Source organism: Jatropha curcas, chromosome 5, assembly GCF_041381405.1.
Source record: "Jatropha curcas cultivar XTBG-Jc1 chromosome 5, XTBG_Jcur_1.0, whole genome shotgun sequence".
Taxonomy (NCBI): Eukaryota; Viridiplantae; Streptophyta; class Magnoliopsida; order Malpighiales; family Euphorbiaceae; genus Jatropha; species Jatropha curcas.
In genome coordinates, this window is record NC_143155.1 from 25,733,093 (window position 1) to 25,749,485 (window position 16,393).

At 33.3% G+C, this 16,393-nt stretch overlaps 3 protein-coding genes and 1 non-coding gene across 6 annotated transcripts; 3 read left to right on the forward strand and 1 right to left on the reverse strand.

Annotated features, from left to right (window-relative positions):
* Positions 1–721: 721 nt before the first annotated feature.
* Positions 722–3,316, reverse strand: LOC105650050 (methyl-CpG-binding domain-containing protein 4). The gene is made up of 2 exons (XM_012236923.4): positions 3,159–3,316; positions 722–1,450 (listed from the first exon to the last, which is right to left on the reverse strand). Exons 1-2 carry the CDS (start codon positions 3,204–3,206, stop codon positions 947–949), a joined length of 552 nt encoding a protein of 183 aa, XP_012092313.1. The 5' UTR covers positions 3,207–3,316; the 3' UTR covers positions 722–946.
* Positions 3,317–6,090: 2,774 nt separating this feature from the next.
* LOC105650051 (putative E3 ubiquitin-protein ligase RF298) lies at positions 6,091–10,024 on the forward strand. Of its 2 annotated transcripts, none has more exons than XM_012236926.4 (4): positions 6,091–6,263; positions 6,508–6,640; positions 6,881–8,843; positions 9,252–10,024. In XM_012236926.4, exons 3-4 carry the CDS (start codon positions 6,915–6,917, stop codon positions 9,789–9,791), a joined length of 2,469 nt encoding a protein of 822 aa, XP_012092316.1. In that variant the 5' UTR covers positions 6,091–6,263; positions 6,508–6,640; positions 6,881–6,914; the 3' UTR covers positions 9,792–10,024. The 2 variants fall into 2 exon arrangements, with proteins under 2 accessions (XP_012092316.1, XP_012092315.1); XM_012236925.4 differs by having other exon boundaries at positions 6,516–6,640.
* A 413-nt stretch (positions 10,025–10,437) lies between these two features.
* Positions 10,438–10,519, forward strand: TRNAS-UGA (transfer RNA serine (anticodon UGA)). The gene has a single exon. It is a non-coding gene; the product is annotated as a tRNA-Ser (tRNA).
* A 1,933-nt stretch (positions 10,520–12,452) lies between these two features.
* On the forward strand, positions 12,453–15,933 carry LOC105650052 (DNAse I-like superfamily protein). 2 transcript variants are annotated; one of them, XR_001047660.4, is made up of 5 exons: positions 12,453–13,673; positions 14,584–14,791; positions 15,040–15,169; positions 15,272–15,688; positions 15,762–15,933. XR_001047660.4 is itself a non-coding variant. In XM_012236927.4 (4 exons), the coding sequence occupies exons 1-4, from the start codon at positions 12,793–12,795 to the stop codon at positions 15,547–15,549; spliced, it is 1,497 nt and encodes a 498-aa protein (XP_012092317.1). In that variant the 5' UTR covers positions 12,453–12,792; the 3' UTR covers positions 15,550–15,933. The 2 variants fall into 2 exon arrangements, 1 of the variants encoding a protein (XP_012092317.1); XM_012236927.4 differs by having other exon boundaries at positions 15,272–15,933.
* The last annotated feature ends 460 nt before the right edge of the window (positions 15,934–16,393 follow it).

Consider the following 16,393-nt stretch of genomic DNA (forward strand, 5'->3'; position numbering starts at 1 on the left):
TGGACATGAATTTGCCATATTCATCTTATTTATGTTTGCTGCTTTGCTGTTTTCAGCTAATTATGCTTCTGTTCCCACATCTTTTTGCATTTATGCATTGGCGGCAATAAATGATTACTTGATCCCAAACACTGTAATAGACGCTAATTCAGAAGTCTGACAGCTTGTCACACATTTCGTTACAGGGACAACGTGGCAGTTTTTGCCTTTAATAAAATCAATTTTACTCGTATCAATGATTGGATTGCTAGCTTCATACTCCAACCATTCAAACTTTTTTTTTGACACGGATCTACTCTACAAACCTTTTAAGGCGGACCATATAAATACATCTTTAAGCTTTACAATTTTACATATAATATCTTGAATTTTATCTATTTTGACTATATAGTATTTTAAACTGTATTAATAATTTGTCATGTAGTTAAATTTATAAATTTTAAAAGTATAATACACCTCACCGCAAAAAAAAAAAAAAAAAAAATTAGCATATTTTTGACTTTTATATACTGAATATTTATTGGGTGAATAACATATATCTATCGGATATACACTAAATATTAATTGATGATTTTATAAATTGAAGTGTCCAAAATTTTTAATAGATACAGCTTTATAACTGAAAGTATTTAATAAATCAAAATCAAAATAAAAATTGAGTGCCATGAATAAAGTTAAAGCATGAAAGTTGAGCCAATATTGAATCCGACATTTTATATAATTTTTCAATGAGACCAATGCCGAAGGACAACCCAATTATAAAACGAATACTATTCTTACAAAACTGCTCTGTAATTCTACCATCATCTCCAAAATGCGTTGGACTAACAAAATCCTCAAATGACGTGAAAAATGAGCAGAAATCCATTATCAGACCATTCTCGTAAAACACAACACCGCATAACAATGGGCTTTAGGGCAGCTCAGTGATGTAACAGTTCCAGGCTCAAGCTGCATCCTTCAATGCCTTAGCTTTCTTACCACTACTACCAACAGTAGCATTAATTTTCTTTGCATCTTCAGGTATGGTGTCTTCCATCACCTTAGGAGATGTGAAATTGAAGTCCTCAAGAGATACATCTTTGTATTTTGGATTTGCTTCTAAAAATGCTGAAATTTCATTTCTTGTTCTTAGTTTCTTTCCTGTAGGAGTGATATAGTATGCATCCATTTTGGAGAAATCTCGTCTAAGCACCAAGCTCCTCTTAAAACCATTGGGTGTCTTTGGGAGGCCAGGCTTGTCAATGACCCACGTTCGAGTTGCATTGTACTCAATGTCAGCAGGATCCTCACAAGACACGCCAGGTTTCCTGTCACAAACAAAGGGATTTTCTGCGATTTTGCTTCTGATTTCCTCATACTCTTCTTGTGTTGGAATCACCCTCCATTTTAAGCATGTTTCACATTGTGCAGCATATGTATCAACCGATCGCACTGCCACTCGTGGATTCTGTCATCAGAATTAAAATATCATATGCGTCTCATCTCTTTATTTCTATTTTCTTCCCATGTTAAAAGCACAATGAGAACAATCATTGAAGGAAAAATACTGGCTGCATGCATGTTCAAATCCATTTTCAGGACATCAGATGTTTGATTTACAGGCAAAACAATGGAGATCTTTATGATGGATGACCACCTATCAATATAAGCTTCTTCACTATGTTACTGATGGATATGTTTGGAATCACTGAAGTGATACAACACTTAGCAAGAGTCATATTTGTGGGTTTTCAAGTTCCTTAGCACAAGAAAGTGATCATAGTTTTAGAATCACAGAATATTGTTAATCAAAGTCTATCCCAAAAGGTGAAACTTAACATGCAGCTCGCTAAACTTACAGCCTCAAAAATGATATTGGGAGAAAAGTTACAGCAAATCTCACATGACTAAGAAGAATGCCACCTATCGGGCAAGTACCACTGGGATCCCTCTCTGGGTAGCAGATTGCACTTTGGAACATTTGCATTGAAATTTACTTTAACAATGAATTCCTTGACAGTCTTGATTGAAACGGACATATCAAACAGTCTCTCTCTCTCTCTCTCTCTCTACAGAAATGCAGAAGGATGCTGACATTGGAAGTATAGGTTTAAGAGGGATCTGTTTCATAAAAAGACTAACAAATGTGATTGTTCTCACGATTGAAGAGTTCCTTAAAGAACTTCTCAGGTAAAGCATAATGCTGTAGTAGCACCGGAAGATAATAGAAAGACTGTATCATGTCGTACGTAGTAGATGCTAAAGCTGAAAGAAACTGTATGTCTAAATGATATTGATATAGTTCTCCAAGAATATAATGTTAAATTAGCCAAAGCAAATAAGAAGTATGTTTTAGAACCCTTCCCACTGATCTGGAAAATTTTTTTGAGCTTCAATCTCTGTTGAAACGCAGAGAAAGAATCTCCTAAGGGTTTTGGAAAAAGAGTCAAGTTTCTGAACACTGATAACCAAACCATCAGATGGAATGGAGTTGAGCTGAGCTCATTTGTCCCAGAACTCTCCAAAGAAATTGGGAGGTAATTCAATGGGAAGCAAATACTTCCAAAGATTCATAATGACCTTATTTATCTTACTGAAAAAAAAATATTAATCGGTACAAAATCAGAGAACACACCTCAGAATTGGTTCTTACTAGGAGATTTTAGTGTTATTAGATTTAAAGTTTAAGGTTTAACACGTTAAGGAGAAAAAGGGAGGGAATCATAAAACCATACCACAAATAACTCATTCCATGAACTGAAATCAATGGCTAAGGAATTTTGCAATAGATAGCTAGAAAAGAGGCAGGGAAGGACTAACGAATTAATTGATATAAGGATTCACATTAAGATATCCAGTCTATATGATACGTCAAATTCACTCACTGAATGGTATAAACTACCACAACCAAATCCCAAATTTTCAGTATAAAGCTCATTGTTAAACTTGCTACTAGCATTATAATCTACTGTTCATCTCTTCTAACAATTATAGATTCAGATGCATTCATCTAAGTAAGCAAACAAAGGCAACAGCTGCAAATCCAAAAAGTTTGGATTCATAATTTCTTTTCCCCTAAATTTTCTCAGGAAGCAAACAAGATTTTCTAGGCTGAGAAAAATAAGCAGTGCAGATCGCGGAATAAAAATAGAATAGTGAGATTTTAAAGATCGTACCTTGGACGAGGTTTTAGGGCTTTCTCTGTTGTCCTCTTTGGTTGCCATACTCTCTCTTTTTCTTTCACTATTTGGGGAAATTGGAATTCATTTTGACTCCAGTTTTTGGACAAACAGCGTTCTTTTGAAGGCAAAAATTCGGAGGCACATGGGTAAATTTTAAAGCTACTTGTTAATGCACTATTTTCGGTCAATGGCTGCTGTCCACGATTAACGCGTCGAAATTTCATTCGCCCTGCAACTCCCTAAGTCGGTCCCACGCGGCTGTGATGTTTCCGCATGCTCTGCAAGTGTCATTAGTTCTTTTGTAACGCAAACAATTGTAAACGGTCGAATCAAATGGGGCCCCCTCTTCTCTCTCTCTTATTCAAGAGGCCCGATTAAAGTCAAACGGACGGTAAAGAATTCGGCTCAGGTGCGATAAAAAAAAAATTACAACAAATTAAATGGATCAAGTTCATTACGTTTGAGTACTATTTTGCAAGCCCATACTCGATTCATGAATAAGTTTAGTTAGAACCAAATTTTATTTGGCACGACACGATATCATAGCATGATAAAAATACAAAGATTCACGCTTATATTTAACACTATATATCCTTATACAACTTCCAAAACCATTATATAAAATTCATTGATACAAATCACTTGAAAAGTCATTGAAAAAAAAATACGTGTTTAAATTCAGTATATAGGTCTACTGAAACAAATCAATGAAAAAATAATTTTCTGTTGCAACGAGAGTGTTCATGATGAAACAAAAAATAAATATGAATAATTTTTCAAAAAATTTTATTTTTATTAATTTGGTTTATGGATGAGATTACATACTAGATCTAAATAAGTCTAATTTTACAATTAAAAAAAAAAACAAAAAATGCAACTCTTTGGTCCTACTCGGCAACTGTGTCCACAACCAAACTATACTCAATTATCTCAACAAGCAAAGCTAAAGTCCAAGACAATTAAAATTTAAGAAATCATTAACTACAAGATTAAACTCAAAACCCTAAACAATACTTGACAAACCAAAATGTTATTTCTAAAATTGCTGACTTTTTACAAGTTTATAACAATATCTCTTTATGCATCGTATTAGATAAGTTACGAGGTGTATATTGTAGGAAGACCAACCGAACCTGATTAGCAAATTACAATTACTATCCCTATTGTAAAACCCAAATTATTATTCCGGTTCATTGGATTTTCAACGAATGTAAGAATTTCATTCTATACACAGGAACATGAACATAGTATATGCATGGTAATATATGTCAATAACTAAATTTAGAGCATCCAATGAATGCACAAAATCTACCCTTTCCAAGAACAGAATAGCACATATATAGAAAATTTTTTTTCCTTCCACAATTGCGAATCTGTTTGTTACATAATGAAAATATTTCTTAATTTAATATTTGATTTTATGGTTACTAAATTATGAATTATTAGCAGAAAACAGACAGCACGTACATATGAGTTAAGGACAAGATATACTCATTTACAATCCACACAATTATAATAAAAAAATGTGAATTAAAGATATTTAAACGACATTATTATTAAAATAATATTTTGATTTGTTAATTTTCAACTTAAAAATAACTATTTATGGATAGCTAAGTATTGCAAATATATATTAGGAATAAAAACTAATGCTTACCAGCTTACTAAATATAAGAACAAAATTTTTATTCCCATTTATATTTCACTTCATTTCTTATTTTATTATCAAAAGAAAATCATTATTTCTATATATAATGGATAAATAGTATTATATCTCAACTTTATACGGTATATGTATATAGGTTTCAGACCTCTTCATAATAAGAGTTTTTACCAATTTAAAATGAGAGGACTATCCTCTATTATACGGCTTATAATGTTCTTTTAGTCGGTCGGACCTTCAATTGAATAAAAAAATAATTTACATAATATATTTAATTATTATTATTTTCTTATAAATCTATTGCTATGATATAATCTTTTAAGAAAACCTAATAAAATGAAGCCATTTAAAAAAAAAACTAATTAACCCTCGACTTCATAATTCTCCACTTGCTAAATATGAGATTTGGATATTTATTTAAATTGTATATATGATCATTAATGAATTCATTTATATATGCTTCTTTTAAACTATAATTCTTGTTTTACTTTCCTTTTTCATCCATAACAAATAATTGCCTTATCTCTTTTTATTTTTTTTCATCGATAACAAATAATTGTCTTATCTTTTTTTTTTTTTTTTTTTTAATTCGGTTTGAGACTTAGCCACAGTTAAACTTTTTCATCTATAACAAATAATTGTCTTTTTTTTTTTTTTTTTTTTTTTTTAATCCGGCTCTTGTCTTAGTCACAGTTAAAGCTTTACTCACCCCTACAGATGCATTTAATGGAGATTGAATTCTCAATCACAATCCATAAGTTTGTCTTATCTCCTTTATTTTTAATATATTTGAAGTTTATTATCTTATCAATATTTAATTTTATTTTTTATCAACAAATATAATATTCGAACTACTACATTATCATTAATTAAATATAAAAATCAAATAAAAATATATTTTAAGAATATCAATTTAATCAAATATTTGATTATAACTTGATTAATTTTAAAAATAATTTAATATGGGTCATTTAATTTTAATGGATATTTACACAAGAGTATGTTAGAAAAAAACAAAACAAAAATTACACTTAACTATATTAACTAAATTATTTATTTTCAACTCAAATAAATTTAATTTCATAAAACTTAAATAAATCAAATTTTATAATTAATAAATTTCAAAATCAGGAAAATGCATAAAAGGGTACCTTCAACCATGGTTAAGCCGAAGTAAAATAAAGGCTGGATTGGACTAGGCAAAGACAAATTGGTAATACGGACCATGGTTGGTGAATCCCTTTATAAGCCCATCCTAACAACAGAAAATAAGTACACTGCCACACTCACCTCCCAGCAGCGTCGCAGCAGTTCACAAGTCACAAATGTACAGCAGAGAGGGGATAGCGCTGCTTAAAACTTTCCCATTCTCTTCGCGCCTTACACATGGATTGAAGGAAGCCAACCCATTTTGTCTTCTTTACTAATTTTTTCAGGTAAAAGAAATTTTGTCTCTGTTTTCCCATTTGGGTTCTCTTTTACTGCTGTTTTCATTTAAAGTTTGGTGCATTATAGCTTTTCTTTTCTTTTTTTTTTTTTTCTTTTTTTTAATTTTATGGTTTTTTGGGTTCCGTATACCATTTGAGAAATGGGTATTCGTGTGTGTATGCTTGACTGTATATAGGAGGTGTTTGTTGTGTTAATAGGTGTGTGTGTGTTTGTTTACCTCACTAGTTGCAGCCTTGCAGGTAATGTGTTTGTTGTTGCGTTTTTGTTTCTGGGCAAATATTTCATTTTCCCCCTTTGATCAATCCGAGCATTTCGACAAAGAGCAAAGGATTACCCGTTCGTTCTCTTTATCTTCAGTATATAGGTATGGATTTTTTCTTATTTTCCTTGTGTTTTTATTTAATCTTGTTGTTTGTTAGGATTGTTTATTGTAGAATGGCATCCTATGTTTTGCATTTAGGTTTTAGTGGATTGAATGGAATTTTTGTGGCCGATTGCAATTGATAACAATAGCCTATTTGATTTCTTGTTGATTTTATTAACTTAGTTATATATATATATATATATATTAATTTTTTCTCATTTTGATTTGTTTGGTTCATAGGGTTAACACTTGTTATTGATCAAAAAGTGGAGAAATGACTAATAGAAGTGGTGGCAATAGCAACTTAGGTTCTCTATCTGTGTCTGAACAAGATAAAGGAACTAAGAACAAGAGAAAATTAGTTGATCCTTCTCCAGATAATCCGATTAACCAATCTTCATGTCTTACTGAATTTCCTCGATTCGAGCCATCTTCAGATAAATCTCGGAACCCACAAAGTGAACTTGGCGGTTTGGAGGTGGGCTCCACTCAGCCTACTGACTGGGATGGTGATCCTGTCGAACTTCAACTTCAAGAACTATTGATGACTAACATACACACAATTTTCCAGAATGCAATTAAGCAGCTGGTTGAAAGTGGGTATAATGAGGATATTGCTCAAAAGGCCATTTCAAGGCTCGGGCTGTACTATGGGGATAAAGACCTCGTGGCAAACATAGTGAATGATGCTGTGACCTTATTGAAGGATGGGAAGGAAAATAATGGCATAAGAGATGTTGTGTTTGACAATTTGCAACAAATGGTAGAGTACACAATGCTAGAGATGGTTAATGTGCTTAGGGAAGTTAAGCCCTCATTGTCCACTGGGGAAGCAATGTGGTGGTTATTAATATGTGATTTGAACATTTCACAGGCATGTGCATTGGGAGGAGATCTGCTGAGTGAATTTAGTGTCAAAGAAATCCCAGGAGAGAGCTCTTCAGATTCTACTCTTTCCAAATCAAGTTCAAAGTCCAAAAGCTCTGAACCTTTTCCCTCGAATAACAAGGAGCCAAATATTTCAAATTCTTCTCTATTTGATGCTCAAAGTTATTCGCAAGGAACAGTAAAATTTGGAAGTTTCCCAAATTTGCCTGACCTCAAAAGTTCCTTTGGTCTTGATGGGCTAAAACCAGAAAAGGAGAGTTTTCTTTCTGTGTCAGGAAGTTCTGAGAAATCCTTGAGTACAACTACATCCCATATATCTGTCTCCGAGGGAAAATTAAAAACAGGACGCAAGACACTCACCAAGAAAGAACTTGCAATTTGGCAGAAAACCTTGAATACAGAGAGGGCTCTGAGGAATCATGGTAAATCAATTTCCCAATCTGGAAAAATTACAAGTTTTGGTGGTTTTATTTCAGAAAAGAGAATGAAATCTCCATCTGAATCACATGGTCTCCGGACAAAAGGTTCTGTTTCAAATGCAAAAGCCAAAGTTGAGATGAAAGGAAGTCGTCATGTTATTACCAGTACTCCACCTGTTGTATCTGCATCAGTTGACTCTTTGAAAGAGGGGATAAAAAATGCTTCAGCTGCAGCAAATACTGAACTCACAGTTTTGGGAAAGAAGCCTGTATTGAAGCCAGAGGAGAACACCATTTTGTTTCCAAAGATATCTGATTATTATGCTGGAATTCCATATGACAAATCTGTGGGGAAGTATGTCGCACAAGATGAGAAAGATGAATTTATTCTAAGGATAGCTCCTCGGGTGCAGGAACTACAGAATGATATCCAAAATTGGACTCAGTGGGCCAATCAGAAAGTTATGCAGGCTGCTCGTAGGCTCAGCAAAGACAAGCCGGAGCTTAAAGCTCTCAAACTGGAGAAGGAAGAGGCAGAACAATTTAAGAAAGATAAGAAAGTCATAGAGGAGAATGCCATGAAAAGGTTAGCAGAAGTGGAGTATGCCTTGATTAATACTACTGGCCAGGTTGAGACATCTAATTCGAATATTCAGAAGCTTGAGGAGGAACATTCTCTGCTGAAGCAGGCGTTGGAGGCTGCAAAATTACAAGCTGCAGAGTCAGCCGTGAGTTGTCAGGAAGCGCTAGAGAGAGAGCAGAAGGCCCTGAAGGATGCTCAATCATGGAATGGGCAGAAGAGCTTGTTGCTGGAGGAGCTAGAAACTCATAAACAAAAGGTGCTCACACTGCAAAGGAATATAGACAAGGCAGAAAAGATACAGAACCAATTTGAGGTATGCTTTATGAGAAAGAAATACTAGTACCTCTTAAATTAATGGACTTTGCATCTCTATTAGCTGAATACTGCTTTATGTCTCGTTTTACTTTGTAAGTAGTACAATGGCCTAATTTTCATGCTCAAAACTATGCCTGGTGATGGCACTATGTGACATTTTTGACTTTTGATTAGATAGACCTGGTACTTTATAGGATTGAGAGCCTCTCAGAATATCTGTAAAATATGTGGAAGAGGCAATCTCCTCTGTTGCTTAACCTATTACATAGGAATCAGGTCAAGGATTGTATAGTTCTGCTGATCTCAGAAATGCCTGTTAATAAGTAGCATTAGATTTTAATGTCTGTCCTGATTTTATAAGTTGGTATTTTCTCACTGTAAGCATAAAAAAAAAAACCAATCGCAGGCCAGATGGAAACAGGAGAGATTGATAAAGGAAAAATGGCTTGCACAGGCTGCCTCCATAAAGCATGAATGGGAACAACTTGAAGCTGCAAAAAAACTAGAGGAGGATATGATAAGGCAAAATGCAGAAAATGACGTGAAGAATTGTGTGGAGGACATCAAAAGGCTTGAGAAAGAAATATCTGATCTAAAGTTGAAGTCTGACGCCTCAAGAATTGCTGCTCTTAAAAGGGGCATTGATGGAAACTATGGCCTGTCAGGCAACTGGGCTGCTAACGTGAATATGAAGGGAAACCAAGACTCTAATAACTTGGAAAACATCGTGCATTTCCAGGAAACTTTTGGAACTAGAGGTTTAAGATGGGAGAGGGAGTGTGTCATGTGCTTATCAGAAGAGAAGTCAGTAGTTTTTATCCCATGTGCGCATCAGGTCTTGTGCACAAAATGCAATGAACTCCACAAAGAAGAGGGGATGAAGGACTGCCCTTCTTGTCGGACTCCTATCATGCGGCGGATTCCAGCCCGCTTTGCTAATCCATGACAATGAGCCTTGTACATCTTTTTTTGCAGGAACAGGAACTGAGTTGAGAAAGCTATGTTTTTATACGAGAGAGTTTCATTTTGTTCTTTTTGGGTCATAAATAGTTCGTATAACTAGGAAAGAAAGAAAAAAAAAAGAATGACGAAGAAGCATGTAGAGATGCTGACTTACCTTGTAAATAGAGTCAAAAGCTTTTAATCCATATATGAAATGTGAACCTTCTTTTTGCCTCATTTATTTGTTCTGTTCTGATATATGACATTTTATTTCCCTCTTGGAAAATGGTTCATTCTCTTAGCTGGGGATGCTTGATCTTTGTTCGTTTGAATCAAATAGCAAATAATCGAGTTCATGCATCCAGTGAATATCATATATACTCCGGTACTTATATAATTGTCAAGGCATCAAACTAAGCAGGGTCATATCAGAATTAGGAAATTACATAGACCACCCAAAATGAAATACAGTGAGCAAATATATGCTACCCAATAGGCAAAGTAGGATACTTATAGTTTCGAAGCATTTTTCCCTTCCAACATTTTTCTATTGGAGCTGATCATTTGATTGGAAAGAAATTTAGAATGGGTATAGCTGATCATATGAATTATTTAATATATTTATAAATTGGAGACAACTTGAACAACTGGTCGATATGTCCGAGTGGTTAAGGAGACAGACTTGAAATCTGTTGGGCTTCGCCCGCGCAGGTTCGAACCCTGCTGTCGACGATACTATTTTCATTTTCCATTTTTTGTTTTCTATAATTATGGACCTAATTGGGGCCCAGTTTCTTAACATATGGGCTTCTGGGATGTGGACCGTAAAAAATATATCCCTATATTATTATATGGTAAAAGAAGATAGAGAAAAATAAGCAGCTAGCTAAATCATCTCTCATTTTGCGATGTCCATTTTCTGGATGTAATTTATATTACAAAACAGATACCAGGATTATGCTATTTGAGTTAATGAACTCAGTTATGGTATGTGTCTCTCTCTCTGTGGCCCTTTCCAGCATTGATGAACTTCTTTCTAGTCATTCATCAACTCCTTCATACCTAGATTTTATTTCAATCAAATAATTATTTTAGTGACCAGCCATGTGAATCTTACTCATCTCATCTGTCTCTTTACATTGAAGATACTCCTGCTCATCATTGAAGCTGTCCATACGATTTGGATAAGATTCCTCCATCAATGCAACATTCGTCACATCTGAAGTCAACTGCCTCTTCTTGCTCCTTTATAGATACTTACTGCTCGAGGAAATTAATAGAGATGGTACACCTTTTTCTTTTTCTTTTTCTTTTAAAATTGTTGATATCATCAATCAATATATATAATTTAGGGGAAAAAGTAGCAAGTTGAGGGTAAAATGAAAGAAGTACGTCTAAAATGATTTCTAACTACAATACATTGATGGTGGAAGGTGTTGGGAAAAAAAAAAAAAGTAAAAGGTAAACCTAAAATCACCGCAGCGGAAGTTGTCTTAAAAAATATACTTCATACTTTTCAATATCGGTGGATTCAACTATGAACAGAATAAAATAAAAGCAAACAGTTCATAACAAGAAGACAAACGAACCTAACACTTTTAGATCGAAAGACATCGGCATTAAATTCAGAGACTCAAAATATTTGTCTTATACATATGTTTGAATGGGAGGTCTTAATTTGGAGGGGGTCAGTGAGATATGATGTGAAGTCTCGATCTTTGAATGCAAAAGCAGGAATAAGATTATCTGATGGGGAAAAGAAAACTCAGCGACCACAAGCACAACAAGTCCAGTAATTTCAAACTCATACCTTCTCTTCACTCTTCATACACCAAATCCAGCTACACAGACCCACTTATTTAATTCAATCTTATATTAAAAAAAATAAAAACCATCTGTTACCTTACCTACCTAACTCCTAATTTAAAATTTTATATTTAATTAGTATTATACGTACGAATTAGATTTCAATTTATCAACCTTTTTACGTCCTTAGATACTATTTTTATATTCTTAATTTGGAGAAAGAACAATTTTGAATAATAAATGAAATATATTCAGTATTATTAGATGATGCTCTACCAGTCTACCGTCTATTTTATTTCTTGGAAAACCTTATTGTAAATTGACTTGGACCAAAAAAAGTTTATGTTAAAAAATTACTATAAAAATAATAAATTTAGACAATTCGACGCATTTCATTTTCAGCCACTCAGAAATGAATCTCTCTGCAAACTAATTGTCGGGTCCCACTTCACTCATGGGAGTTATGCACGGCGTATTTCAGGTGACGTGGCGTTCCAAATAAGAATCCTAATTGCATAGACTGCAGATATGTAAGACTCTTTTGATTTTTTTTTTTTTTTTTTTATTTTAAATTTTCGAAAGATACTCTTTTGATTATCTTAACACTAAAATAAATAACATAATATCACTGATTATCTATGCTTTAAGGATTTGCAAGAAGAAAATTTCTTCTAGTTTGATTTCAAGATAAGAAAATAATTTATTATTATATACTTTTAATTGATTTTAAATAGAATATCACAAAATGAAAATTTGAGAATTTTTACTTTTCATATTAAGAAAGAAACACGGGAAATGATCAAAGCATGGGCGATGACATAATTTATAAGTAATTTGTTAATGTTCGAAACCTGGCATTTTCCTTACTGTACAACGCATACACACAAAGAGCATTTTAGCAAGCATTTCTCTTTCTAGAGCAGTTAGCATCTTGGCTTTTATATTTCTCTTACCTGTTTTCTGTTAAATAACCCTAAATTCCAAATCAATCCTTACTTTGCTGCCAAGTGTCACCAACCCATTTCCTAGAAGGCTCCCTCCCTAAACAAACCTAATCGATCTTTACTCACTAATCCTAATCCTTCTTAGTTAGTATTCATGCCAAGAACCACACAAAAATATCCTCTGTTTCATGCCATTTTTCAGACACATAAAAAACATCTTTTCAATCCCTTTTTCTGCATACCCAATTCTGTACAATGCTCAAAATCCTTAACAAACGGCTCCGCCGGTTCTGTTCCCGTCTCCGGTGGCCGATTCGCCGGAAGTCCAAGTCCAAAATTATTATAAGAAAATTCGGGAAATCAAATCCCAAGCCTCAAAATGACACCAAAAATGAATCTATCACAAATGGGTCTGCTACTGTGCATCCAAACGGTCAATTAGATAGTTTGAAAACAGAGCAGCCTATAAAGATAGCAACTTTCAATGCTGCTCTGTTTTCGATGGCACCTGCAGTGCCTAAATTACCGAATTCTTCAAGTTTTGACTTTGACAATGAAGATTCCCAAAAGGGTGCCAGATCAACAGATTTTAGTTTCCGCACCAAATCTGCAAATGATCGGCCGAAGAGTATACTAAAGCCGTCTCCCCTGCATCCAAATTCCATGAATAGTAATGAAATTCTACCAAAGCAGCAAAAATATGCCAAATCAAAATTAAGGGTATCGATTAATTTGCCAGATAACGAGATTTCATTGTTGAGAAATAGGCAATTGGGGTTCGCAGAAGAAAAGGAAAAGGAGACAACTTCAGCAAGTAACTTAACTAGAATTTTGAGAGGCAAAGCTCCTATGAGGTCACAAAGTGCAAGAAGTATAGGAAATGAAGTAGAGAGTTATAGAAGTACAAGAACAGTGCTTGAAGTCTTAAAAGAGTTGGATGCTGATATATTGGCTTTGCAAGATGTGAAAGCAGAGGAGGAGAAAGCTATGAAGCCTCTTTCGGATTTAGCCTCTGCTTTAGGAATGAATTATGTCTTTGCTGAAAGTTGGGCACCTGAGTATGGAAATGCTATCTTGTCCAAATGGCCAATTAAGAAATGGAGAGTGCAAAAGATCTTTGACGATACTGATTTCAGGTTAGTAATTCTAATTTATGTCTCAATCCTCTGTTTTGGCTCTGTTTCTGTCTGTAATGATTATATTTTACCTTTTTCCTCTTTAGAAAATAATAAAAGTTAGGAACTGCTTTTTTTACCTTGACATGATTACTCATTGACTGGGCAAAATCATTATAAGACAAAATTTTAATATCATTACTTTGGAAAAGTCTGCAATTATGGAGTGCTTTTGTACATGTAATTTAATAGCTTTAAACGTAACTTATCCTTCTTTGAAAATCTGTAATAGCTCTGTACAAGTAAACTAGGAGGAACAAAATATTCCACTAATTTCTTAATTTTTTGTTAACTGTGATTATCTGAGGTATGCTGTCTTTTCTCATTGCCAAAAACATCAAAATTATGTAAAAGAAGTCTTACTATCACTTATTGTCTTGTCAAAAATTAGGATTTGTTTGTTGCTGTGTTTATTCTACAGTTAGGTGAGAAGTACATTAGTATAACTGCAATTTAATTAGAGTATTTTAGTTAAATTATTTAATTATATGATTGAAATGAAAATTAAAGAAGATTGATTACAAATTCTAACCTTAGTTTATTATTTAGTGTAAAAATGAAGTTCATGTTAACTAACTCAAGAGTAGCTGTACATTGTTAGAGCTGAAATTTAGGTATACTAAATTATTTAGAGGGGTTAATGAGGGTTACAATATAATAATTCTATTTCTTTAAAAAGAAGCATTGACATAATCAAAATTAAAAAACAAGAAGGAAATGGACAAATTGATACCTTCATCACCAACCAATCCACAACTAATCCCACTATATATTGAAGTCAAATATTGATAAGTTTGAGTAAATTAATGTAATTTCAATATTTAACAATTTGATTAACAGAGTGTCTCCATTGATTACCTTGTGGTTACAGGAATGTTCTTAAGGCCACAATTGATGTGCCTGAGAAAGGAGAATTGAATTTCTATTGCACCCATCTTGATCACCTTGATGAAAATTGGAGAATGAAGCAAATAAATGCCATAATACAATCTAATGATGGTCCTCATATTTTAGCTGGAGGTCTTAATTCCCTTGATGAAACTGATTACTCTGCAGAGAGGTGGACTGATATTGTCAAGGTAATTGATTAATTTTACGATTTATTCGGCAAAATTAATTGTTTTATTAGCTATTAGCTTGCAGCGTGCTAAACGTTATAGTTTATAAAACATTACTTTAACATCTAAAACCTAGTTCAAATGCTATGTTATCGAACATTTAGTGTTTTTCCTAATCCAAATGCTAAAAGCTACTCAACTATATATTATCATAAAGTACATGTTTATCACACTTTAAATATGATTATGTAATTGTCTAATTATTGTAGTACTATGAGGAGATGGGAAAGCCAACTCCAAAAGTAGAAGTGATGAGATTTTTGAAGAGTAAACATTACAGTGATGCTAAGGAATTTGCAGGAGAATGTGAATCAGTGGTCATGATAGCTAAAGGCCAAAGTATGTTTTTTTTTTTTTTTTTTTTTTTTTTTTAAATCACAGTATTTATTTTTATTAAGTTTTTTCCTCTCATAATTAATTAAATAATTTATAATTTGGCAGATGTGCAAGGAACATGCAAGTATGGGACTAGGGTGGATTACATATTGGCTTCATCAAATTCACCATACAAGTTTGTTCCAGGCTCATATTCAGTGTTTTCTTCAAAAGGAACTTCTGATCATCACATTGTCAAAGTTGATATGATAAAAATGAACGGTGGTGATCAAGAAAATGTCCTTACTAGAAAGAAACACCAACCTAAACAAAAAATTATAAAGATATCAAACTCTTCTCCAATTAAAGGTATATGGAAAGCACACAGCCATGAGAGGGTGTAGATTTTTGAGTTTTTGACCCTTCTTTTATGTTTTAATGGCAAATAAGTTTTAGTGTTTTAGGGTTTGGTTTGGTTTTTTTCATGGGATGGATGGGAGAGAGGAAGCAGATGATTTTGGACCTGCTTTCTGATATATAAAGGTATAAGGCTAACTAGTTAATTTTAAGGTTTTAGTAATGTCGATCGGTCTAATCTCAAAATTTCTTTTTACAGATTCTAGCTTTCGAGTTTCAGCACTAATATATCAAAACGGGGGTTAAGAGATAATTTATTAATTATTTTATTTCCTGAGTTGGTATCATAATTGTACAGTGCTGAATCTGCTAGTACTTAGTTGTACTCCATAGGCATAATGGTATTTTAATGTCATGCTTGATTCTTTCCAGGCTGGGGTTAAGAAATTTAATTATGTGTGATGCCACCGCCACTTTTTTTTTTTTTTTTCCCTCTTGTTGTGTCATGGTAAAAAGTTGCAATTTTGGGAACAAAGAAAGACAAAGTTGCAATTTTGGTCATGAAACGACAAGTCATTCTATCAAACGCAGACGATTTTACACATTCTTTTCCATAGCCATCCTTTACAAAATGAATATTTCTAAAGATCCCATAATTATTTAAGAAAAAGCATATATTTTTAAAAAAAATTTCTTAAATAAAATTAGGTACTATACATAAAATGTCAAAAAGTCTTATCTTATATAAATTGTACTGTCTTATCTATATTCAAACTCTACCGTCTTATTTATATTCATAAATGTATAGTTAAGGATTAAGCTAAAAGTTTGATTTAATCTCGAAATAGATTAGTTTTGTATTAGAATAAATAAAGGTATCGGGATATTAAC